Genomic DNA, 25,796 nt, shown 5'->3' with positions numbered 1-25,796 from the left:
GAATTAAGATGGGGAATGAAGAAACAAGGAACTGCAGATGGGTGGTTTACAGAAGAAGACACAGAGTGCTGGAGTAATTCAGCAGGTCAGGCAGCATCTCAGGAGAACATGGATAGGCAATGTTTTGGGTTGGGGCGCATCTTGTGGTGTCTGACCGCTTCTTCAGTCTGAAGAAGGGCCTCGACCTGAAACGTCGTCCATCCATGTCCTCCTGAGATGCTACCTGATCCGCTGAGTTACTCCTACACTATGGGGGAATGGGGCTAATTGGTTTGCCCTGCTGGGAACTGGTGTGCACTCAACACGTTAATTGTACAACCCTGATTGTAATAAGTGAGTGAGTAACATGCTGACCTTTCTTTGGTGATAGGCACACACCTAATTAAATCGCAAGTCACACACTGCATATTTTGCCCACATCAACATAATGTAGTGCTCAAAGTTCACACTAAGACCATGATAGAATACTCTTCTTTGAACAATAGAAGCTTGTTTGTTGTTTTTCTTGCTATCTAAAGGGACACTCCACTGATATCGGGAGACTGGAATGTGTATCTTTAGAATGGTCAGACACCTACCAAAGTCCACAGAGTGTGCTGCAGCTCACAGGAAATGTTTTCTCCAGTAATTAGCTGCTGCAACAGTGACACCAACGCTGGCACTCCATTCCTGAAGGTGTTGTTATGGCAACTGCAATTTCTAGAAGGCTTAACAATTTTTTTGGAAGCTCCACATATTCTCTCATGATCTTTCACACATCCAGTCTGTGGGCTGGGGCCCTAAGGGCATAATCCATGGACGCCAACAAGGAGTCTACTCCCACGGAGTCTTTGGAGTCACCACATCTCACCTGGGTCCTTCTGATGAACCATGCTTCAGCTCAGGTTTTCTGAGGCTGCCATCACTGAGACACGTGACATACAGTGCAAATATAGACATAGAAACATAGAAAATAGGTGCAGGAGTAGGCCATTCGGCCCTTCGAGCCTGCACCGCCATTCAATATGATCATGGCTGATCTAAGGCAGGTATGGGATACTGAGTTGGATGATCAGCCATGATCATATTGAATGGCGGTGCAGGCTCGAAGGGTCGAATGGCCTACTCCTACACCTATTTTCTATGTTTCTATGTTTCTATGTACCTGCCTTCTCTCCATACCCCCTGATCCCTTTAGCCACAAGGGCCACATCTAACTCCCTCTTAAATATAGCCAATGAACTGGCCTCAACTACCTTCTGTGGCAGAGAATTCCACAGATTCACCATTCTGTGTGAAAAAAAATTTTCTCATCTCGGTCCTAAAAGACTTCCCACTTATCCTTAAACTGTGACCCCTTGTTCTGGACTTCCCCAACATCAGGAACAATCTTCCTGCATCTAGCCTGTCCAACCCCTTAAGAATTTTGTAAGTTTCTATATCCTGTGCCCTCATGCCTGGATTGCTATCTGATGGTTATCACCTCAGTATATATGCATCCTTGTCATAAGTGTCACAATGATGCACCTCATCTCAGGTCTCTGGTTGTGAGGACCTGCGTACTGATGAGTCCCCATACCAGATCCCCATAGCCCAGCCTAGTAGCACTTAAAAGAATAACTCCTTGCGATAGTTGTTTGTAGAGTTTAGAGATACAGCGTGGAAACAGGCTCTTCAGTTACCAAGTCCATGCTGACTCTTGTTCTATGTAATCTCAAACCATGGACAATTTACAGAAGACAATTAACCTAAAAATCTTCACGTCGTTGAAATGTCGTAGGAAACCAGAGCAGCTGGAGAAAACCCATGCGGTCGCAGGGACAATGTGCAAACTCCACACAGATAGCACCCATAGTCAGGATCAAACCTGGGTCTCTGGTGCTGTGAGGCAGCAGCTCTTCTGCTGCGCCACTGTGCCACCACCTGCTCCTCAAACCCAGTAGAGCCTGTTTCTGAGGTGATCAGGTGGGGTATTGGGTGCAATGACACATTTGAATCTTCATTACCATTCCCCTCCTCATCATTTCCCTCTAGTCCCCCTTCCGCTCCAAATATGGTTATTGGGAAGAGGAAACTAGAACCTTCTCTCAAAACCTTGAAAGGACCAAGGAAGGAACGTGCACTTGCAAGCTCATCTAAAGCACCTTGATGGTTATAGAGCATGCATAAGTGGTAATGGGCGTGCCTAATGAAAGTTAAATCGAAGAGGTAACCGTAACCAGAATGAGACATTATTCATGAGCAAAGCTGGCTGATGCCATACAGTGTCCCTCTGCCCATGTATAGGTGGATGGTCACCATTTTTGGGGTGAGGTGCTGAATTGAAAGGGCTTTCTCCCATGTGATTGCTTTCCCTCATATTCCTTTCTGCCTTACTCAGAATGGAAAAGACAAATAACTTTGAGTAATCTTTTCATTATCCTATCTTTGATTATGTTTATGGAGAGGGTAACATGTGCATAGTGGTTTTAGGGTGTTGAGATCATGCCAATAGGGTGGGGTGTGAGGAGGATGTGAATGAAGTAACAGTTGGTGTAACTTGTTGCTTTTGTGACTGTGTGTTAGCTGGTCCCTGAGTATCTGAATCAGTGTGTCTGCAGAACACAATGTAGTTTGAGAGGCTTGTAGCTCACTTCTAATGCATCTTGTGAGATAATTACATTTACTCTAATTATACTCCATTACCTGTGGATTCCCATTCTTGGAGGAAACAACTCTAGCCACCTACCGCTACGCTCTTTTCATGATAACCCAAGCCGATTTCACCCCCCACCCCCTCTTCTCCCTATCGCTAGCCCACAAGACCTCTCTCCTGGCATATATTACATGAATTTAGGGCAGCCCAGTGGCGCAGCGGTAGAGTTGCTGCCTTACAGAGCCAGAGACCGGGGTTCGATCCTGACCTGTCCTCACGGAGTGTGTATATTTTCCCTCTGGCCACGTGGGTTTTCGCAAGGTGCTCAGTTTCCTCCCACACTCCAGACATATAGGTTTGTAGGTGTAAATTGTCCCCAGTGTGCAGGATAGAACTAATGCCGATCATTGGTCGGCACGGACTTGGTGGGCTGAAGGGCCTGTTCCCACGCTGTATCACGAATGTCTAATGTAATGTCTAGCTAGGAGTCGTTATCTTTTCTGAACATGATGCAGCTCTCTCCCTGCAGCCTCAATGGATACCATTACTGTGTTTGTTCTGGCGGCGATGGAGAGTTTGTCTTTTGTGGCTATTGTGCAATAAAGTGACTATTGAGCAGTTGGGTTTAATTGAACCTGGTCCAATCAGGAAATGCACAGAACCCGCTTCAGTGACTCTTCCTGTTTCAGATGTCTTTTTGACTAATTTCCTTTTTTTTAAAAAACGTAACACAATATAACACCAACTTAAAAAGAAACCATTCCTCAGTGCACAAATATATAGCTGAAACCCAAGAAAGACACAAAATGCTGGAGTAACTCAGCGGGTCAGGCAGCATCTCTGGAGAAAAGGAATTGGTGACGTTTCTGAAGAAGGGCCTCAACCTGAAACGTTACCTATTCCGTTTTTCTAGAGATGCTGCCTGACCCGCTGAGTTACTCCAGCTTTTTGTGTCTATCTTCGGTTAAACCAACATCTGCAGTTCCTTCCTATACATTTTAGCTGAAACCCTGTACCAAACAAATGTTTAAGGGCTATCAGCCCATCTACTTCACCGTTAAAAAAGTTAAGAAAAATTCATGACATTTTTGTCTTAAGCCAAAAAAATCGAAATGTTACAGTTTTGGGACAGGAGTTGGGAGGGAATTGTGAACAAACACTACCAGAGAGATAAGAGAAATATGCTTGGACATTTTATTTTTATTTTGCCTTAAAAGTGGCACTGTTTTAATGTGAAACTGTTTAGCAACTTTTTTTAAATTCGCAGATGTTTGAAATGATCCTAAGGAGCAATAAACCGCATATTTGTTTTGCCTTTGGCACACTTGGCCAAATTGTGGCTACTGATAGTCGGAGTGCCAATATCGTGAAGGTCAGATGTCGATGAATCTGATTGTACCACATTCCAGGACTCAGCACTGAGTCCAGGGTAGAACAGGACCTTGTTGAAGAGAGGATCCAAATGCAGGTTATGTTTGGCCCTCAGCTTTATGCCCGGGAGACTGCTGAATAAACAATCTCCCATTCATATGAATGGGGCCGATGTCCCTGTGGATTAAAGTAAGTGGAGGTAAGTGTTTTTATTTATTTAAACCTGTTTAATGTAAGATTATAGGGCATAGGAGCAGAATTAGGTCATTTGGCCCATCAAGTCTACTCTGCCTTTGATCATGGCTGATCTATTTTTGCCTCTCAACCCCATTCTCCTGCCTTCTCCCCGTAACCTTTGATGCTCTTACTAACCAAGTACCTATCAATCTCCACTTTAAAAACACCGAATGACTTGGCCTCCACCACTGTTTGTGGCAATGAATTCCACAAATTCATCATACTTTGGCTAATGAATTCCTCCTAATCTCCATTCTAAAGGTACAGCCTTTTATTCTGAGACACTGCCCCTGGTCCTCTGGTCCTAGACTCTCCCACTTATTATCTAATATTAGTGTTTACAGTGCTTTTAACTGCATTTATTTTTATTAAGTTATTTGAAGACACAAATAATAGTGGATGCTAAAATTTTGTATAGAACATAAAATACTGGAGTAACTCAGCAGGTCAGACAGCATCTCATGAGGACATGGAGAGGTGATGTTTTGGATCTGGACCCTTCTTCAGAAGACTCGAAAGGTTGACTACCCATGTCCTGCAGAGATGCTGCTTGTACTGCTGAGTTACTCCAGCGCTTTGTATTTTATTATTTGAAGTTTGGTTTAGGTTTATTATTGGCACGTGTACCGAGATACAGTGAAAGGCTTTTGTTTGTGTGTTGTGCAATCAAATCAGATAATACTGCAGATGTACACAATCGAGTCAAACACAAGTACAGCTGGTAGAGAGAAGAGAAAAATACCAGAGTGCAGAATATAGATCCTCCGCATTGTAGAGTTATAGAGTCATAGAGTGATACAGTGTGGAAACAGGCCTGTAGGCCCAACTTGCCCACACCGGCCAACAATGTCCCAGCTACACTAGTCCCACTTGCCTGCGCTTGGTCCATATTCCTCCAAACCTGTCCAATCCATGTACCTGTCTAACTGTTTCTTAAATAATGGGATAGTCCCAGCCTCAACTACCTCCTCTAGCAGCTTGTTCCATACACCCACCACATTTGTGTGGAAAAGTTACTCCTCGGATTCCTATTAAATCTTTTCCCCTTCACCTTGAACCCATGTCCTCTGGTCCTCGATTCCCCTACTCTGGGCAAGAGACTCTGTGCATCTATTCCTCTCATGATTTTGTACACCATGTTAGGCTAAAAAGTCAGATTTACAAGTGAAAATAAAGTGGAGCGATTGTATCGGATGATATTAGATGCTCTTCCGGGGTCAGCACATAAAGAGTTGTCGTGTTCTGGCTCCGTGATGCTTCTTTCTCTTCAAAAAGAGCGGGCACTTACATGATTTAAATCTATATTAATAGTTTTAAAATATCTTTGCCTGTAGCATTTAAAATCTTTTGGAAAAGAAGTTAATGTTATTCGGAGTGGGGAGAGCAGAGTCTCAGAATGCACTACTTGGGTTCTGCTCCATATTTGGAGTACGTTTCAATTTGCCGGGTGCTTGTCAGATACACAGTGGGACGCAGTGCTGGAGTAACTCAGCGGACCAGGCAGCATCACTGGAGAACATGGATAAATGACCTTTCGGATCGGAACCCTTCTTTCCCACCCCATAGGTGTAGTAGAGTGGGGTCAGCTTGCCCGAGACTGTGCATCGAGAGAAAGTAAATGTGGAGTGACTGAATCCATAGGCTGTGAGGTATAGGGTATCAGGTATTGTAGCCCAATTAAAGATTCCCAAACCACTTCAATTACGTTAACAAAGCAACAATTATTCAAACAAAGCACAGAGGTTTATATCCAGAGGAATGGAATTTTAAAACAGATAAATTATGTCAAATTCGTACAATATCTTGATTAGAACCATACATACAATGCGCTCAGTTAGTAAAAGAGATATAGAGGCAGTGATATCATGGATGACATTGGAACAGAAGAGTCTGAACAGGCTGTCGTCTTTTTCGCCAGAAAGAATGCTGAGAGTTGACATAACTTTATAAATCTGAAGAGATTTTATTGGGTATATTACCAGATGTTTCTCTTTAGAACTAGGGAGTCACTAATATGAGACAGTTGCTAATAAATCTAATGAGGAACTGCTTTAGCCAAAATGTTATTAGGATGTGGACTTGGCTCCTTTTTCATGTTTTGAAAATAAATGTGATAGGTAATATTAACACGTCTTTAATGTGCTAAAAATGAATAAAGGGATTTTGTGGGAGTTTTATCAAACACTAAGCATAATTTTTTTTAAACAGTCAAGAGATATTAGACACAAAGTAAAGGGGTTGACTTTAACTTGAAACAAATACAGAGGTAGAGATCTATGGTGAGTGGAGAATGAATATTGGAGGGGTATTAATAGGGCAATCCAGCTGCAGTCTAACAAGTATTTAATACAGTTTTAATACAATATCCTAAGTCTGAGGAAGGGTCTCGAAGGGTCTGAACCCGAAACGTCACCCATTCCTTCTCTCCAGAGATGCTGCCTGTCCCGCTGAGTTACTCCAGAATTTTGTGTCTATCTTTGGTGTAAACCAGCAATTGCAGTTCCTTCCTACACAAGATTGTATTAAAACTATACGAAATACTCGTTAGACTGCAGCTGGAATATAGCCCACAGTTTTGGTCAACTTAATTACTGGAAGGTTGTGATAACATTGTGGAGGTTGCAAGGAGGGCTAGAAATGTTTCCCTTTGAAGAGGCTGGATGTATTTCCTTTGGCAGAGAGGATATTGTCAAGAGATTTAATTGGGATTTAAGTATGAAATACCTGTATAGCGTGCATAGAGAGAACCTATTTCTCTTACATAAAGATTCAGCAGTTGTGGGCATAAGTTAATGTAGTTGCTGGAAAGATTAGAGGGAAATTAAAGGAAAAGAAAAATCACCGAGAGGTAGGTACAGTGATGTAACATGGCAGCAGGGTGCTGCAGCAAGTAGAGTTGTTGCCTCAGTGTCAGAGAGCCAGGTTCAACCCTGACCTCGGGTGTTGTCTGTGCATAGTATGCATGTTCTCTGTGACCACAAAGGTTTCCTGTGAGTGCTCCGTTTCCTCCCACATCACTAAGTCATGCGGATTGTCCACTGTAAAGGTGAGTGGTAGAATGTCAGGGCAGTTGATTAAAAAGGGATGAAGGTAGGATTAGTTCAAATGGGTAGTTGATGGTTTGGCATGCACTTGGTGGTTGAAAGACCTGTTCCTTGTCTGACCTATGTCTTTCTCTGACTCTATGCTAGTGGGTTTAGAAACCCACTACCTGGAAACCCTTAAATCACTTAAAAGAGTACTTGTATGGGAATTTTATGTGGATAACACTTTCTTACTCAGTGTAGACATGGGTCAATGTTCTACTTAAGTGCTGTAAACTTTTATGACTGTAATACCACGGCACTTGTTTTGCGCTCCAGATGGTGTTGTAGCAGATGTTAATACGATGGGACATTTTCAACGCAGGGATAAAAAACTGGTTAACTGGACTTCCAAGTTTGTGGTGATCAGATTCAAATGCGATTTTGTTCTAACCACGCATTAGAACAAGTTAACTGGAATGCAGGACACTGGGTGGGTATATGGCTGCAGAAAAGACCAGCAGTGGTTCCAGGATGGAACTGAAAGTGTTGAAGGCAGCAACAGCATGCAGGTTTTTAAAAATTAAACCACTGGATTTATATCTAAAATGTTGATAGCATTGCCTGGTATCCAACATTGGTCCCATGAAGCTGGCAAAGTAGTTAATTAGAATGAAGATTTTTCATAGGCTGCAGAGCAAGAAGTAAAGGGTGTTGACATAAGAATATAAAAGCAGAAAGATCAAAATAGAATTTTATAAACCACTATTTAGGCTGCAGTTAGAATACAACCCATGGTTTTAGTTATCACGGGGGGCACGGTGGTGCAGTTGATAGAGTTGCTGCCTCACAGTGCCAGAGACCCGGGTTCGATCTTGATCTCAGGAGCTGTCTGTGTGGAGTTTGCATGTTCTCCCTGTGGGTGGGTTTCCTCTGGGTGTTCTGGTTTCCTCCCACATTCCAAGGACAGGCAGATTTGTAGGTTAATTGGCACCTGTAAATTTCTACAAGTGTGTAGAGAGTGGATGAGAAAGTGGGATAACATAGTGCAGAGGTGATCGATGGTCAGCGTGGACTCAGTGGTCCGAAGGGCCTGTTTCCTCTCCGTATCTTTAAACTAAACTAAATTAAACTAAGTACATGACTGAAAGTCTATGATAACATTGTAGAGACTGGAAGTAGAACTAGAAATATTTACTTATGAGGAAAGATTGGCAAGGCTAGATATATTTTCTTTGGCATGGAGGAAATTGCAGGAATATTTAATTGAAGTATACAAAATAATGAAAGATCTGGAAAGGAAGGACCTATTTTTCTTGAGTGAACTTTCAACAATAATAGATATAAACTCAATGCTTTCTTTGTGGATAAAAAAAAAGCCAGTACACATATACTAATTAAAAATTAAGCTAGTTTTTTCAACAATGTTTCCCTTCAATACACACAACTTTGGGGACTCTGGAATCGCAATAGAATAACTTATCAGACTTCTGAACTGTCCTTCCACAAGCTAGCGTACAGTTCAATTCTCCTCTACCTCATTGTGGGCATTGGACTTTGTCCTCAGAACTGTTGTGCTATAATGCTGAGAACTATATTCGGCACTGTATCTTTCACTTCGCTTTACCTATTGTACTTGAGTTTGGCTTGATTGTATTCATGTATTGTATTATCTGATTTGATCCAAAGACGTACAGGTATGTAGGTTAATTGGCTGGGTAAATGTAAAAATTGTCCCTAGTGGGTGTAGGATAGTGTTAATGTACGGGGATCACTGGGCGGCACGGACTTGGAGGGCCGAAAAGGCCTGTTTCCGGCTGTATATATATGATATGATATGATATGATTGCATACCATGCCAAACAACGTTTTTCACTGTACTTCATTACACGTGGCAATAATAAACCCAATAACTGAACCCCAAGTCTAAACAAATACATGTAAGAAGGAACTGCAGATGCTGGTTTAAACCGAAGATTGACACAAAAAGCTGGAGTAACTCAGAGGGACAGGCAGCATCTCTGGAGAGAAGGAAAGGGTGGCATTTCGGGTCGAGACCCTTCTTCAGACCATGTTTTAATTCATTCATGCGTTATCCATTAGCTAGGCTCGGGTAACATGTCATGTTAGCGTTGCCATAACAAGCACTGCATGAACTTAATGGAATTGCTAGAAATGGTGATGAGGAATTCAATGCTTCAATGTGCCTGAGACTCTGCAGCACCACGTCAGAGACTGGCACCATGAGAGATGATAAGATTAGGTTCAGTAAGACATGTCACAGGGCAGTATCTGGCATCATTTTCAGAATCAGTTGGAGGACCCCTCCAAAGGATAGGTCCATGCATCCTTACTGCCCTAGTAAGCATGGAAGACAACTGCAAAGCCATTTCAGCAAGACTGATGCGAATACATAACATGATAGTTAGTGAGCAGTCATGTCTCTCTCGCTGATACAGCAGATGACAAGGAGCAAAGAGAAACACACCTCCAAGCTGCTGCAGAAGCGAGTCTCAACACCATGGAGGCAGTTTGATGACATTGTTGAACAACCTCTTATGACCAGATTTCTGTTCTTAATCAACACAGGGATGCAACCCAAGAGAGTCCGCGGATCTCCAGAAAGAAAGGAATGGCGCACATCAATAGGTAGCCGCTCTCCACATAGATTCTACATATCAGCACATTGATCTCCTGAGCAAAGGGATGCCAAGTGTGAACAGATTGCTCTCTTACAGAGAAAGAGATAAAAGTGCACAAGGACTTTCTATTCCAAATGCAACAGGTTGTTTCTACCTTCTTAGAGAAGACTCAGATGGGCTGAGAACACTGAGCAATTACATTTAATGCAGTGTTGCATTGCATATGTTATAACAGTTTTAAGATCAAAGCAGTATTTGACGAATTACTAAATACTAAAAATACTAAATACGAATTACTAAAAGCAGAAGCTGTAAATCTCCATCTGTATGTTAACCTGAACTATAACCATTTATTGTTAATGATCTACCAGTTGACAACGTCACTCTAGTCTAAGGAGGATTAGGATTTATACAGAAAAGTCAGACCTGCAATTCAATAAGACTTCATTTACAGCAAATGTACACAGTCTAGGAATCATGTGAAATGTCTAATGCAAGAAAACATATAATAAAAGTTGTTGATGATTATGACTGGGGATTCATTATGTTGAAATTCAATGTAGATAGCAGAGGAACGAATAGAGGTGGAGTCTGATGCATTAAATGAACAACAGTTGTTGGAATATCTAGATTTAATTAGTGTGGTAGTACAGACATTATCATATCATATCATATATCATATATATACAGCCGGAAACAGGCCTTTTCGGCCCACCAAGTCCGTGCCGCCCAGCGATCCTCGTACATTAACACTATCCTACACCCACTAGGGACAATTTTTACATTTACCCAGCCAATTAACCTACATACCTGTACGTCTTTGGAGTGTGGGAGGAAACCGAAGATCTCGGAGAAAACCCACGCAGGTCATGGGGAGAGCGTACAAACTCCTTACAGTGCAGCACCCGTAATCAGGATCGAACCTGAGTCTCCGGCGCTGCATTCGCTGTAAAGCAGCAACTCTACCGCTGCGTTACCGTGCCATTGAGCTGGTTGTTTTGTAGCTGAATGCTTCTTGCTGCCCCACATCTCTGGGAACACAAGGGCTAATCGATGAAGCTGAGACAAATACTTCCAAGCTGTCTTTTTTACTTTTCAACACCATTCATTATTACTTTTTATAAAAATAAATACTTCACCTGCCTTCTTATTTATTCTACACAGGTGAACAAAATCTAACAGGGCAGGTGGAAAGCATTAACCTCACTCATAACCCAATGAAGTTGCCTGTCAAAACTTGTTGAGTCAATTGCTGAGTGCAGATTAGATTTGTCCTGCTTTTTGGAAACAGAACAGACTTATGAAATTCAAAGTATTTTAGTAACTCAGTGGGCCGGGCAGCTTCTCCAGATGGAGTGGTCAGGAAAAGTTTCGGTCAGGACTGTTCTTCAGACTGGTTAATGAACAGACTTAATTTGTCTGGAGCAAGGTCCCAACTTGAAATATTACCAGTCTGAAGATAGGTCCCAACCTGAAACATTACCTATTCATTCCCTCCAGAGAAGTTGCCTGACCCACTGTTACTCCCACTGAATTACTTAAAATTCCAGCATCTGAAGTCCCTTATGTCTCCAGCCCTGTGAAATGTACCACTTTATTGGGTAAGTCCCAGTGTTATAATTATACTGAAGTTCTCTGCTCCAGAACTAACTGCTGTCTCTGGCTAAAAGCACAGCTAGTTCTGGAGTATAGGACTTTAATACTGCAGCTTGGATGTTGTTTAGTTCCAGAGCCTTTACTGTATCCAATCCTCACAGCCATTTCTTCAAAACACATGGAGTAAAATAGTGGCAATAGAAATTGTTTGTTTTTTTAAATGGTGGGAAACTCAGGAGTCCAAGATGGATCCAGCTGCACAGGTTTTGAATGCTTTGCCCTTGTTCTTAGTAATCACGTGCAGGAGAATGCATGCAAGCTATTTCTACCAATGCAGCCATGGACAGATGTATCTGCCACATGTTAAGTAGATACTGTGATTTACTCGCAACTGAATCTCTATTTTATGATTTACATTTGACTTGTTTGTGTTGAAGTGTTGCTGGATCCAGAGCCCCATGCGGATACTTACTTACTCAGATGGATATGTTTTGGACCCAGTTTGGTATCGATGTCTTGAAATTAATGACTGGTTCCCTTATCACAGAAATGTATCTGGCACAGGTGAGGGTGAGCAGAAAACAGATCAACATACAGCAACTCATGAACAAAGTTAGCCCACAATCCTCTCCTTAGCCAAACACTGCTGTGCTTTACTGAACACAATCAGTATTTAATCACTTATGGAGTCCACTATATGATTTCATTAAAATAAATAACATCTACTTCCACATTGCCTTTGCTGTTAAGATGATGCATTTTGTGATGGAGTTGGTGGAAGGGTGTGGGTGGAAGGGTGTGGGTGGAAGGGTGTGGGTGGAAGGGTGTGGGTGGAAGGGTGTGGGTGGAAGGGTGTGGGTAGAAGGGTGTGGGAGTTTATGAAACAGAAAGAATGCTGCCTTTGGTTATTGTCCATGCACGGGCTCGTCAAGTCAAGTTTATTTGTCATATACACATACAAGATGTGCGGTGAAATGAAAGGTCACCCACAGTCCAGCAATAGAGCAATAAAAATAAACAATTTCACACACAATCACAACCAACACAAACAAAAAACAAAGAAACATCCATCACAGTGAGTCTCCTCCAGTCACCTCCTCACTGTGATGGAAGGCCAGAATGTCTTTTCTCTTCCCCTGCCGTCTTCTCCTGAGGTCAGGCTGTTGAAGTTGCCACGTTCCAGGATGGTGAAAGTTGCCACGTTCCAGGATGGTTCGCAGCGGGATCTAGCAACACTTTCACACAAATGAGTCAAACGTAAATCACAAAGTAGAGATTCAGGCACTCTTTTCCTGAATCACTGGGTTCAGTCCTGTGGGAATCTTACCTATTAAATAAAATTTATCAACCTTAAAATGTTAAATTGATCATCTTGGAGTTTTCAATTTGTTGAAAGGAGAGGAACTTAAGTTTTATCATCCAAGATGATTTGTTTCTATATAGTTATTTATCCTATTTCATTAAGTTGTGTAGAATGCACATTGTCTGTTGGGAATTTTCCTTAAAAATTTCAAGTGTGTGGGTTATATAAAAATAATCTCTACATTAATAAGCACTACACTGAGCCACTAACTTTGGTCTCGACCTGAAACATCACCCATTCCTTCTCTCCAGAGATGCTGCCTGTCCCGCTGAGTTCCTCCAGCTTTTTGTGTCTATCCTCGGTTTAAACCAGCATCTACAGTTCTTTCTTACACTAACATTTATGATTTAAGAGGGATGAACGAAAGAATGGACAAATGTTATGGTGAGTAGCAGGGTAGATTGCAGTAGTTTAAAATTAGTGATAACACTAACTAAATAATGATCGCCATGGATTAACTGAACATCCAAAGATGGGTCAAGAGGAGATACAAGTGGAAATATCTGGAATTGTTGAATACAATTAGATACCCTGCAGCATTCCAGAGTCCAAGGACTGCAGTGTGCTTAACAAATGGACAAAGTGTTGTTTCTTGCACTTCTGTTGATTTAGTTTGATTAACACAATTCAACTTCACCTCAAACAAACATATCGTGTCCTAAGTCTTGCTGCTACATTTAGGAGCTTGCCGGACTTGCAGGTTTTCCGTCTGATAAATACCACAGAGTGTAAAATCAGCTAAAAGATGTAGTTATTGTTGATGCCTGGGCAATCAACCTCTCTGACCCATAAATTGAACAATTTAAACAGTCATCTCATTCCTGCTCAGTTAGACACAAAATGCTGGAGTAACTAAGTGGGTCAGGCAGCATCTCTGGAGGACAAAAGATATTGCTGAGAAATACAGTATTTCAAGGAAAAGCAGGGGAAATCTCTTTTTGTCCCTACCAATATTTATACCTCTTCCAACTTCACAAAAAATGGATTGTGTGATTGTTATCTTGTCGTGGATGTAAGTCGTGAACAGGACTTCTATGTTACAATGGTAATTATACTTTGAAAAGACTTTAAATTGGTGTAATTGCTTGAAGCTATAACTTTTTTGGTCAAAATCCATTTGGTTCACTTCAGAGAACGGAATCTGTCACTTCACTCAGTTTAGCATAACTGCAATTCCAGACCCATCCTCTCCTTCTGAAATGAGATAAATAACTACTTGGTACCAGGAGGAATTGAAGATACATGATAAATGCTGAACTTACCAGCAATTCTCACACTCTAATAACCTTAGATGAATAATCTGGAGTCCTAAATATTAGTTAGAATTTGTTTTTAATGCAGAGAGAATACATCAATGTTGGAGTTTAACTAGAAACAAGGAACTGCAGATGCCAGTTTACCATGGAAAGATACAAAACGCTGGAGTAACTCAGCGGGTCAGGTAGCATCTCTGGAGAACAAGGATGGGTGCTGTTTCGGGGTCGAGGCCCTTCTTCAGACGCAAGAGCATTCTCCAGCATTTGAGTCTTTCCTTGTTTAGCCAATGCCTTGATGTAGAACCCTCGAGGATGAACAGGTGGTGTACATACACCTAAATCTATCTCTGCTCTCTGGTGGAGCTTTAAAAAAAAAATCCCACCATATTATTTGAAGAATGGGAAGGTCTCCTGCATTGGACAAATTTATGCTGTATATTTCCTTTCAATGACACTGTGTTTTAAAAGTACTTGTGAAATCATAATCAAAGTTTTTTTTCTGAATTCTTAGTTTAGTTTTGACATGGTTAAATACAGTTTGTTATTCATAAGTGGAACTAGTTCTACTTATCATTGGATAACTGCCAAAGCTTGCATTAATGAGGAAATTAAGAAACACTGGCATTTTGCAGTTGACTAATAGACGTTGCTTACATGTCACATGTCAGCAAAACTAAAGAGATGATCGTGGACTGCAGGAGACAGCGGGGGAGTGGACACCTCCCCATCCACATCGGTGATGCTGAGGTTGAAAGTGTCAGCAGCTTTAAGTTCCTCGGTGTGCACATTTCCTGGTGAGGACCTTTCCTAGACACTGCACACGGACACAATAACAAAGAAGGCCCACCAGCGGTTCTTTTTCCTGAGAAGACTCAGGAAATTTGGCATGAACGCCAGCATCCTCACAAACTTCTACAGATGCACCATTGAGAGCCTGCTGATGGGCAGCATTACAGTCTGGTACGGGAGCTGTTCTGCCCACAGCCACAAATCACTAGAGAGTGGTGAAGACGGCACAGCACATCACTGGCAACTGTCTCCCGGCCATTCAGGACATTTTCTACTGGCGGTGCCTGCGGAAGGCACGCAGCATCATCAAGGACCACAGCCACCCAGGCGTATGGCTGCGTGTACCACCAAACTTAAGAGTATGGCTGCGCGTACCATCAGGCTTCTGAACTCATAAACTCATTTCAAATCATATATGTTGATTATTTTTAATATTGTCTTTTTACCTATTTTTAATATTGTCTTTATACCTTTCTAATGTAATTTTTAAAATCTTATTTATCCTTGGAATATTACTGCTGAGGTGACCCGTTGTCTTGTCAAATACATTTCATTGTACCGTTGACCCTGTGCCAATCTACATATGACAAATAAAATGTATTATTATTATAAATTTATTATATATGATTGCAGTACTATGGCACAGCTGGTAGAGCCACGGCCTCACAGCGCCAGAAACCCAGGTTCGATCCTGACCTTAGGATCGATTGTGTGGAATTTGTTGAATTTGCATGTTCTCCCTGGATCCCCGCGTGGGTTTCTTCTGTGTGCTCTGGTTTCCTCCCACAGCCCAAAGACATGTGGTTTCATGGGCCTCTATATTGCCCCTAGTGTGTAGGGGATGGATGTGTAAGTAGGATAACATCGAACCAGTGTGAACGGGTGATCGATCAATGGTCGGCGTGGACTTGGTGGGCAAAGAGGCCTGTTCCCATGCTGTATCTTTGAGTCAATTAATCAAAAAACTGGGTAACAGCACTGACAAGGGTTGGATGATGGCAGAGCCTCAAGGGTGAACAGGTGGTATATATATACCAAAATCTATCTTTTTTTGTACTAATTGTCTCATGTGTTTCAACATGACTTAAAATTTCTAACAGCATCACTAAGTTTTTTAAAGCTGGGTATAAGCAGTGCAGAGCTTATGGTATTCTAATAAAACTGAAAAGTGAATAAAACTGATAAGTCTTCCATGTTACAACAACCAAGGAAACAAAAAATGTATTTACACTTTAGAATAAAATATTGGCAGATGTCTTGTATAGTTGATAACTTTCCAGACAAGAGTACACAAGACTAAATTGGGCAGATAACACTGAAGCCAACAGGTCGATGATTTGCGGTATTTGTGGCTTAAAACTGCAACACATGTTGAGTGTCCAATTTTAAATAAATGACCAAGGTCAGCCCAGAAATCGTAAGTATGACAATTCTATACATCTCAGGGCAGGTGGGCTGGATATAAATGGCTTAAAAAACCTAGGATTGCTTGCAATAGAGACAGCTGGCGTATGATTTGCATGTCATGTGCAAGTAATGCCATGAGTTACATTTTTGTAGAACCCTAGCCTCCCCTCTCTCCTGAAGGCCCTGACTCAGATTCTCATATTGAAGTGACAGCCAAGAAAGCAAACCAATGCCACCATTCCCTCAGGAGACTGAGGAAATTCAGTGTGTTTCCAGATGCACTATAGAAACCATACTGTGGTTGCATCACAGCTTGGTTTGAGAACAGATCAGACCAAGATCACACAGGAAATGGCCTACTCCTGCTTCTATTTAGTATGTTTCTAGGAGAGGGAAAGATAGTAGATCTGCCATGATTGAATGGCGGAGTAGACAATTCTCTGAATGTATTCAAGAGAGAGCTAGATAGAGCTCATAAGGATAGCGGAGTCAGGGCGTATGGAGAGAAGGCAGGAACGAGGTACTGATTGAGAATGATCAGCCATGATCACATTGAATGGCGGTGCTGGCTCGAAGGGCCGAATGGCCTCCTCCTGCACCTATTGTCTATTGGACTCGATGGGCCAAATGGCCTAATTCTGCCCCGAGAACTTATTTTCTCACTACATTCTGTGTGGTGTTCCTTGCTACCTTCATTTCCTGACTCCCACAGGTGATTACTATTTGATGCAAGTAGGGTTTTTCTTCAACCTGGCAGGTGTCTTCATTATTCAGGCTCATCGTCGTTTTTTAAATGGGGAAAAAGGACGACGCACAAGGATGAACCCTTCGTCCGTCCGTCCGGCCGGCCTCACACTGCTCCCGCCGCGCATGCGCACCCGGCCGTCCGTCGCGGGACCCAGCTGAGAGAGGAGGGGGAGGAGGAGGGGGAGGAGGGGCTGCGCCGTGACGTCGGCGGTCGGCCCGCGCATGCTCGTGCCCGGGAGGGGGGGCACGTCCCGCCCGCTCTCCTTGGCCTCGCGTGCACGCACACACGCACACCGCGGAGGCGCGCACACACACACGCACGCCGCGGAGGCGCGCACACACACACACACACGCACGCCGCGGAGGCGCGCACACACACACGCACGCCGCGGAGGCGCGCACACACACACACGCACGCCGCGGAGGCGCGCACACACACATGCACGCCGCGGAGGCGCGCACGCAAGGACGGCGACGGCGGGAGGAGGGGGAGGGGGAGGGGGAGGAGGAGGAGGTGGGGTAGGGTAGGAGGAGTGGGAGGCGGCCAGTTTGTCAGCTTCATTGATGTTGCTCGGCGGGTCCGCCGCGGTTCTCGTTTATCGCCGCCTGCTCACCACCTCCGGCTGCTGGAGAGGCCGCGTCCTCGGGGCCCGAGCCAGATCCGCTACTCCCGCACTCGGCAACTGGGCTAACGGCAAGAAGAGGCTTCTCGGCATCAGCACAGCCACAGACAAAATGCCGGCCAAGAGACCTTTCGAGCGACTCCCCACCGACGTGAGCCCGGAGAACTACGCGCTGTGCTTGAAGCCCGACCTCGTCGACTTCACTTTCGAAGGCAAGCTGGAAGCGTCGGTGGAGGTAAGAGAAAGGCCGCCCCTTGCACAAGTGAGAGAGTGAGGAACACAATCTAATTTACCTTGCAGCCCGTGGGGGTCAGCAACTGCCTTAAAGGCCTTAAATTCACCTCAAAAACCCTGGGGCGCGGATGAGGAAGCAGCCCGGTGCTGAGGGCTCTGTTACAGCCCCGGGCCTTTACCTGTAGTCGCATGGGGAGTGGTGCTTTTAAACCTTCCACTATTCTCAGGCCAACTCTGAATTAAGGGGGTGGGTCGAGGAAACAATTAGTCCTGGCTTGCATCCTGAGTATTTATTTTTTATTCTCCCTGTGATTGCGAGAGGAGGATGCTTTTTTTTGGGGGGGGGGTTGAAAGAAATATATTAAGATTAAAGCATGGGCTAGATCTGTACGGAATGCTGGTGCTCCCCGCCCCCTTCTCGTACTACTACAGTTCTTTGCAATAAAAGGCAAGACTGGAAAATTACAGAGTGAAGGCTGTGCAAAGTAAACGGAGAGAGAGAGAGAATACACACATCTTGCGAGGAATGTTGAATCTGTCGCTCACTATCCTCCAGTGTCCGAGGCGCAGGCGCCGTGTTCACACTGTTGCCATTGACAGCAACAATCTAGAGTTTAATTTTTGTGTGTTTAAATAAAGGGCTATTTCATCGTTCGACGTGAATGTTCTTGGGTCTTAAAAGACGCAAATCTCATATTTTATCACTCAGTGGCGTTTATGGGTTATATATAATGTCACAAACGTTACGTTTTGAAATGTTCTTTGATTTTGCATGTAAAATATCAGCTAAGGTATTTCCGTGTGCACAAAGCATTGGATGCCAGCCAATATCTGTTTCTTGTATATCTATCTATCTGGGCAACTGTTACGACTTATTGCTCTTTCATTGACGTTTACCTTAGTTTTGTTTAGGTTGTCTTTCGAATACTTTGCAAAAATATAGAACCAGTTTAAAAAAAAAAAAAATCTGAATCTGGATTCTGTTCTAATTGAACTCGCCAAGAGATGTGTGTATAGTGCTTGGATCTTGTGGTGCGAATCGGATATTTCACCACTGACAACACCAAACCATTCTCAGCCCGTTCATGTTGGCTGTTTCTTGGTATTTAGTTGCGAATGTAAAGTTGTTCTTGTTACTTGACCCTTTTCTGGGCTTGATTTAAGAATGGTTGTCTATATTCTTTTAGATCTTCCATGCCCCTGTTCATATTTGTAAAGAAGTGCCTTCTGCAGCCTGTTGCTATTTGGGAGCATTTTCACAAGTTTGTATTTGTCACTTGACACTTTGTTCAAAGGCACTGTGTTGGACATTTAATATTATTAATAGACCACAAAGTTAACTGTTGGGAATACTCACCAAGGGAGTTGTGATCCATACAATGCTTTTTGTTCCAGTTTGATAATGTGACCTAAATGTGTGTCCGCAAGTAAGCCAAGTGTATGCTTTCACCACACTAGAGTGCATTTAGATCTGAGAATTCTAGAAGGGACTGAACTAGCCAACTGGCTGAAGTAGGCAGTAAATAGATCAGGAACATTAGGTTTATTAACTTAGAGAAATACATCCCGGGATGTACTTTTCCATTTAGAATATTGGAAATTAAATTCACAGGAAGCAGGTCAGGTGATAATTACATTTGTCATAGAAATTCTGTGCTTTTTGTTTCCATACATGTTCAGATGTGCAGAATGTACAAATTACCACATCAAGGAAACCTTTGAGAAGATGTAATAGTCCTGAAATTAAAATATGGAAGTCCTTGCAAGAGAGGACTAAAGTCAAAATGCAGAATATTGTAGATGAAAAGACAAAATAAAAATAAAGATGGTGGAAGTACTTGGGTCATGCAGTACCTGTGGAGAGAGAAATCAAGCTAATTTTGGTTTATGATCTATCATCAGAGCTCATGTTTGTTTTCCTTTGTGTCTTGAGTCACTTTTCTTTGGCAGGGACATACATGCTTGGAAATTACTGCTCACTTTCCTTTGAAGTTTTGGCAAATTGAACTCAAAGTTTTATCATTCCACTTAAGAATGTGGTTGTATTTGGGTGATGGCTCTTGTAGTGAGGTTTAGGTCTCTGTTTTTTTTTTCTCAATGTCAACAGAAGCATGTTTTAAGGTCGTAACTGGAATGTGATTGCTCTGACTTTAAATAACCCGCAGATGTTTTCTCTACGGGTTATTATATGTGGGTGAAATATAGACATTTTAGGTGAGTTATCAGATAGGTACCAGTATTTTTAAAATAATGTTTCCTTGAGCAGGCTTTCTTCACTAAATTCTCCCTCAGTTTGAACATGAGAATAAGCAGAGCTTTACACAAAAAACACTTGTTTTATAATTTTCTGAGGAAGGAAATAGTTCTCTTGAAGGAAAATTTAATTAGTCCCATGATGCTTTAATTTTTGCTGCTCTCAAGTATCTATCCAATTCACTTTTGAAAGCAATGATTGACTCTAAGGCAGTGAATTCCATATCATAAGTACTGAATGAAAATCTTCTTTCATGTCAACGCTATTCCTTTTGCCATTTATTTTCAATAGGTCCTCTGCTTCTTAACCTTCTGCCAATGGAAAATGTTCATTTTTATTCACACAGCCTAGACCCTTTGTGTGTTGCATGCATCCAAATCATGCCTCAACTAAGGATAATTCCACCTTCTCTCTCCTATTTGTGGAATTACTGTCCTTCTTCCCTGGGGGACAAGGAACATTTTCATTCGGCACAGCTACGTCTTTTTGCATGTTCTCTTCAATGTTCTCTTGACCAGAATTGGAAGTAATATTCTTGCAGTGGTTGAAATGGTGTTGGTTCTCTGCAACAATCTTGTTTGAATCTTTGCCTCTTTATAAATAACGACTAAGATTCTATAAGTTATGTAGATTGCATTCTCAACCTGCTGTGCCTTCATGATGCACTGTTTGGTGGTATTGCACCCTGGAGAAGTGATGTTATAGAGGTATTGTGATTGTTTCCAGTACAGAACAATTCAAAAGCAGGCAATATAAATATAAAGTGATTGGCATTGAAGCCAGAGGGGACAAGAATCATTTTTACTTTGAGTTGTTTTGAGCTGGAGTGTCCTGTGGCTGGAAGGCCAGTGGAAACAATGTCAATAGTAACTCGGATATGAAGAACTAAATGTGGAATGAAAATAATGGATAGATCTTTCAATCAGTTGACATGGCTAGAATAATATGAAAGGCCTCTATGCTTTGATTATGAGTGGAATGAAATGATGCAAAGTTTTGCCTTTGTCACAACTAATTATTGTTCAGAATTCAAAGGAAATGTTTTATGGTTATTAGTAGATCTATGTTAGAAAATTAAAAGGATGAATTTTAAGCCAATATGCCAGTGAGCAACTAAGAAAACAGACTAATTTGCTGCTTGGGCTTTTAAAATTTGAAAATATGGAAGCAGTTTTGGACTAACTGTTGAAGCAGAGTTAGAATACATGCAGCCGAAGTGTAAGATATATTTGTGTAGGAAGGAACTGCAGATGCTGGTTTAAATCGAATATAGACACAAAGCTGGAGTAGCTCAGTGGGACAAGCAGCATCTCTGGAGAGAAGGAATGGGTGATGTCTCGCATCGAGACCCTTCTTCAGACTGAAAATCATGGGAAAGGGAGAGATGTAGATGATGATGTCGAGAGATAAAGAACAATGAATGAAAGATATGCAAAAGAGTAATGATGATACAGGAAACAGGCCATTGTTAGCTGTTATTGGGTGAATATGAGAAGTTGGTGTGACTTGGGTGGGGGAGGGATGGAGAGGGAGAGGGAATGCCGGGGTTACTTGGTTAGAGAAATCAATATTCATACTACTGCGCTGTAAGCTGCCCAAGTGAAATATGAGATGCTGTTCCTCCAATTTGTGTTTAGCCTCACTCTGACGATGGAGGAGACCTAGGACAGAAAGATCAGTGTGGGAATGGTAGGTCCAGGTGGAATGAGCGCAGGTGTTCAGTGAAACGATTGCCCAGTCTACATTTGGTCTTGCCGATGTATAATAGTCCACATCTTGAACAATGGATATAGTAGATGAGGTTGGAGGAGGTGCAAGTGAAATTCTGCCTAACATGAAAGGACTGTTGGGGTCCCTGGACAGAGTCGAGGGAGGAGGTATAGGGACAGATGTTGCATCTCCTGTGGTTGCAGGGGAGGGTGTGGTTGGGGTAGGAAGGGATGAGATATATTTCCTGAGTTGTCTCACTCTAACTGTCTAGGGTCAAGCACTAAGGTCACACTAGAAATAACGGAGTCACAGATAGCCCTAGAATTGAACTGTTTGATTGAGCTCAGAAAAGGGGGACAAAAAGATGAGTTGGGGGTCTGCTACTCCTGGCTAAAGTGGGGAAAGTTGCAATCAATACAGGAACAGAAAGAGTAAGTTATGGTCTGGTGATAGTGGAAGAGGGAGATTGGGTCAGACAGGGCATAGGCATGGAAAATGCGATGGATCCAGTTGTCTTCCTGAAACATTTCAAAAGCTGTGGTTTGGAAAGTAGTCATTTGATCAAAAGAAAGAAAGCAAGGAAGAGGGGATAGAAATGAGAATGTTGCATACTGCCTATTACTCATAGTTGGAAATGCTGGCTGGGGAGAGTTTATTCTGGGTAAATGGAATTTAGGGACCGGACTAGAAGACTATGGAAAGCCCAATGGAGAGAGTGAGAAATGCACAGGAGGTTAAAGAGCAGCACATGATTGGTGAGGAATCTGTTGTAATTGTAAAAAATTATATTCCCAAAAGTAGCAACAGAGTGCAGATTATAAGAGAAAGCTTGGGAGAACAGTTGTGCAGAATGGGAATTGGATTGTTCTTGTCGCAGGAGGACAGGAACAGTGGATCCTTTGGTAATTGTAGTCATTGCATCTTTTATTTGAAGGAAGTGAGCGGAGTTTTCAAAGTGAGACCAAATTCAGTTAAATTGAAGAGGAGAATCATTGGGAACCTTTGCAACCACAGTTTTCAAATGTGGACGGCAATTTTTGGATTAGCAAAACAAATTAAAAAAATATATATATTTGAAGGAATTGAGATGAAGCTTATAAATTTTTGTTGGGGCAAAAGCTGAATGTAGCCTTCTATTGAGGCAAAGGGTGGGTATAAATAAAAGCAACCAGCAGTCATTAAGTGATCACTGGAAATTTTACCATGTGAGCATTGTCTTTGTAATTTATTTAGATGCAGTTTTCTAATTTGAATATTAATAACTTGCGTCTTTAGGAGTAGATTTGGTTGTTTGTGTTTGTCTGGAGATATGGCAGCTCTGAATATATTTATGTAATATACTTTTTGCTATTGTGTATGTCCACCAGCAACATATGCAGCATTTTTGTAGGTTAATTGGCTGGGTAAATGTAAAAATTGTCCCTAGTGGGTGTAGGATAGTGTTAATGTACGGGGATCGTTGGGCGGCACGGACTTGGAGGGCCGAAAAGGCCTGTTTCCGGCTGTATATATATGATATGATATGATATGATTAATGGCGCTGAGTGTGTTATCATAAAGAAACTGAAACTGGTCCATGCTGTCCTTTTTTGCCCATCTACTCTGGCCTCTTGTCCATGGGCACTGATCCAATTTTCAGATTAAGGGTGTTTCTATGTCTATCCAAATGCCTACGGAGTGATTGAATCACCTGCTCTGGTAGTACATTCTAAAACTCAGCCACACTGTGTATAAAAACTACCTCTGGCCCTCTTTAAACTCCTTGCTCTCATCTTAAACCTATGTCTTGCCATGGAGAAAAGATTTTGTCTGCTGTCTATGCCCATCGTAATCTTATACACCTGTGAACTCTCCCCTCAGCCTCTTTACTCCAGGAAAAGCAAGCAGAGTTTATCCAGCTCTTTCCATTACTAAAGCACTCCAGTCTAGTGTATGCTCTGGTGAATCTCCTCTGCCCCCTCTCCAGCACTAATGGATCCTTTCTTTAGTGTGGCAATCAGAACCATGCACAGTGCACCAAGTGCAACTTAACCAAAGTATAGCAAAGTTGACTGTTTAATTATTGGTTGTCTTTAACTGAAAGGTCGTGACCCCACAAGGGTGCTGATAAATGGGTAAATGATGTCAGCTTCAATATTTCCACATTTGACTCATAATAATTCTAAGAATAAAGCACTAAAGTAGTTTGTTCGATTTTGGGTAACATCTGTGCTGTAAGAAGTGATTTTTGATGTAAAGTATGTAAAGTTCTTTAGTTAATGATAGCTATTGAAGCAGACCTTGATAGGAGTGGCAGGAGTTCCTGAGACAAGAAAATCGTTGGGAAGGGAATAGAGCAAATAATTTGGAATTCAAAGGTTTCACTTTGGAAAGCACCCGGAGAGCCTGCCAAGCAAAACAAAAATAGTACTTTCACTATGAATTGTAGAGCAAAGTTGTCATTTAAAAAAACACAGTGATCATTCACAGGGAATGTTTAAACTTTTGAGATTGATTTTGAGGCGGCACGGTAGCGCAGCGGTAGAGTTGCTGCTTTACAGCGAATGCAGTGCCGGAGACTCAGGTTCGATCCTGACTACGGGTGCTGCACTGTAAGGAGTTTGTACGTTCTCCCCGTGACCTGCGTGGGTTTTCTCCGAGATCTTCGGTTTCCTCCCACACTCCAAAGATGTACAGGTATGTAGGTTAATTGGCTGGGTAAATGTAAAAAAAATTGTCCCTAGTGGGTGTAGGATAGTGTTAATGTACGGGGATCGCTGGGCAGCACGGACTTGGTGGGCCGAAAAAAGGCCTGTTTCCGGCTGTATATATATATATGATGTGATGATATATGATATGATGATTTTCCTCATGAAACCATCACGGCTTCAATGTTATTAATCAGTTAAAACTGCTCTTGCTTGATGGCCTTGGCACGGAAACAGAACAAACCTGAGTTGACTGTCTTTTAATGTAGAAAACCATTATTTTATATTCAAGAAAGACTTTTGGACGTGTGTTGCTTTGATATCAAGGGAAGTGTCTAAGATGTGTCGGAAAGAACTGCAGATGCTGGTTTAAATTGAAGATAGACACAAAATGCTTGAGTAACTCAGCAGGGCAGGCAGCATCTCTGGAGAGAAGGAATGGGTGATATTTCGGGTCGAGACCCTTCTTCAGACTGAGGGTCTCGACCCAAAACGTCACCCATTCCTTCTCTCCAGAGATGCTGCCTGTCCCGCTCAGTGACTCCAGCATTTTGTGTCTATCTTCGAAGTGTCTCTCATGGTTACAGAGACTTTGTAAGTGGAATAGGTGTAGAAGTAAGTGAAGGAATTATGAATTTTATAGTGCAGAGGGACAATGATTTGATGTTTTCCTGTAATTAAAGAATGAAGATGTTTCAGCTATAATTTAGGTGCATTCACCTGAAATGAAAGTCAGAACTCTATGGATGACCAAAAGCAGAAGGAAAAAAAGCACAGACTAATGCCAAGTTGCTAACAGAAATTAAAACCATTCTGATTCCAGTAAGTTCAGATGGGATGTAAAATAAAAAGTGAGGCAAATAGAGCAGTGCTTCTTAAACTCATTCACCCTTGAGTCTTTATCACAAAATTTCATTCGCCCTCGACTAATTTTTCTTATGTTTTTTTGGTAATTTTCGTTTTCTTCTCCCTTGTGTATAATTTTATATATATTAAGTCATTCACCCTTCATGCACCCCTCTAGTTTCATTCACACTTGGGTGAACCATTCACTAGTTTAAGAAGCACTGAAATAGAGCATATCGAATGCAAGCAAAGGTTGCTTCGGGAGGTGAGGAGAGAAATTGGAAATGTCTTGTCCACAATTTTCCAAACATCCAGATTCAATAGTGGTACGCGAAGTCTGCAAAGTTTGAAAATATACTCTTGTTCAAAATAGTGTAGAGATAAATTCAATAACTAC

The 25,796-nt window shown here is 42.1% G+C and overlaps 1 protein-coding gene across 1 annotated transcript in view; it reads left to right on the top strand.

Moving 5' to 3' along the window:
- The first annotated feature begins 17,573 nt into the window (after positions 1–17,573).
- The window catches only part of npepps (aminopeptidase puromycin sensitive), a 136,016-nt gene continuing 127,793 nt past the window's right edge, over positions 17,574–25,796 (top strand). Inside the window, exon 1 of the mRNA XM_078424846.1 lies at positions 17,574–17,903. Within this exon, the coding sequence (XP_078280972.1) occupies positions 17,610–17,903 (294 nt within the window). The 5' untranslated portion in view covers positions 17,574–17,609. The remainder of the gene's footprint in view (positions 17,904–25,796) is intronic.

This window comes from Rhinoraja longicauda, chromosome 29 (assembly GCF_053455715.1).
Source record: "Rhinoraja longicauda isolate Sanriku21f chromosome 29, sRhiLon1.1, whole genome shotgun sequence".
NCBI lineage: Eukaryota > Metazoa > Chordata > Chondrichthyes > Rajiformes > Arhynchobatidae > Rhinoraja > Rhinoraja longicauda.
Note: the sequence above shows the minus strand (reverse complement) of the source record. Positions and strands in the feature narration are given on the sequence as shown.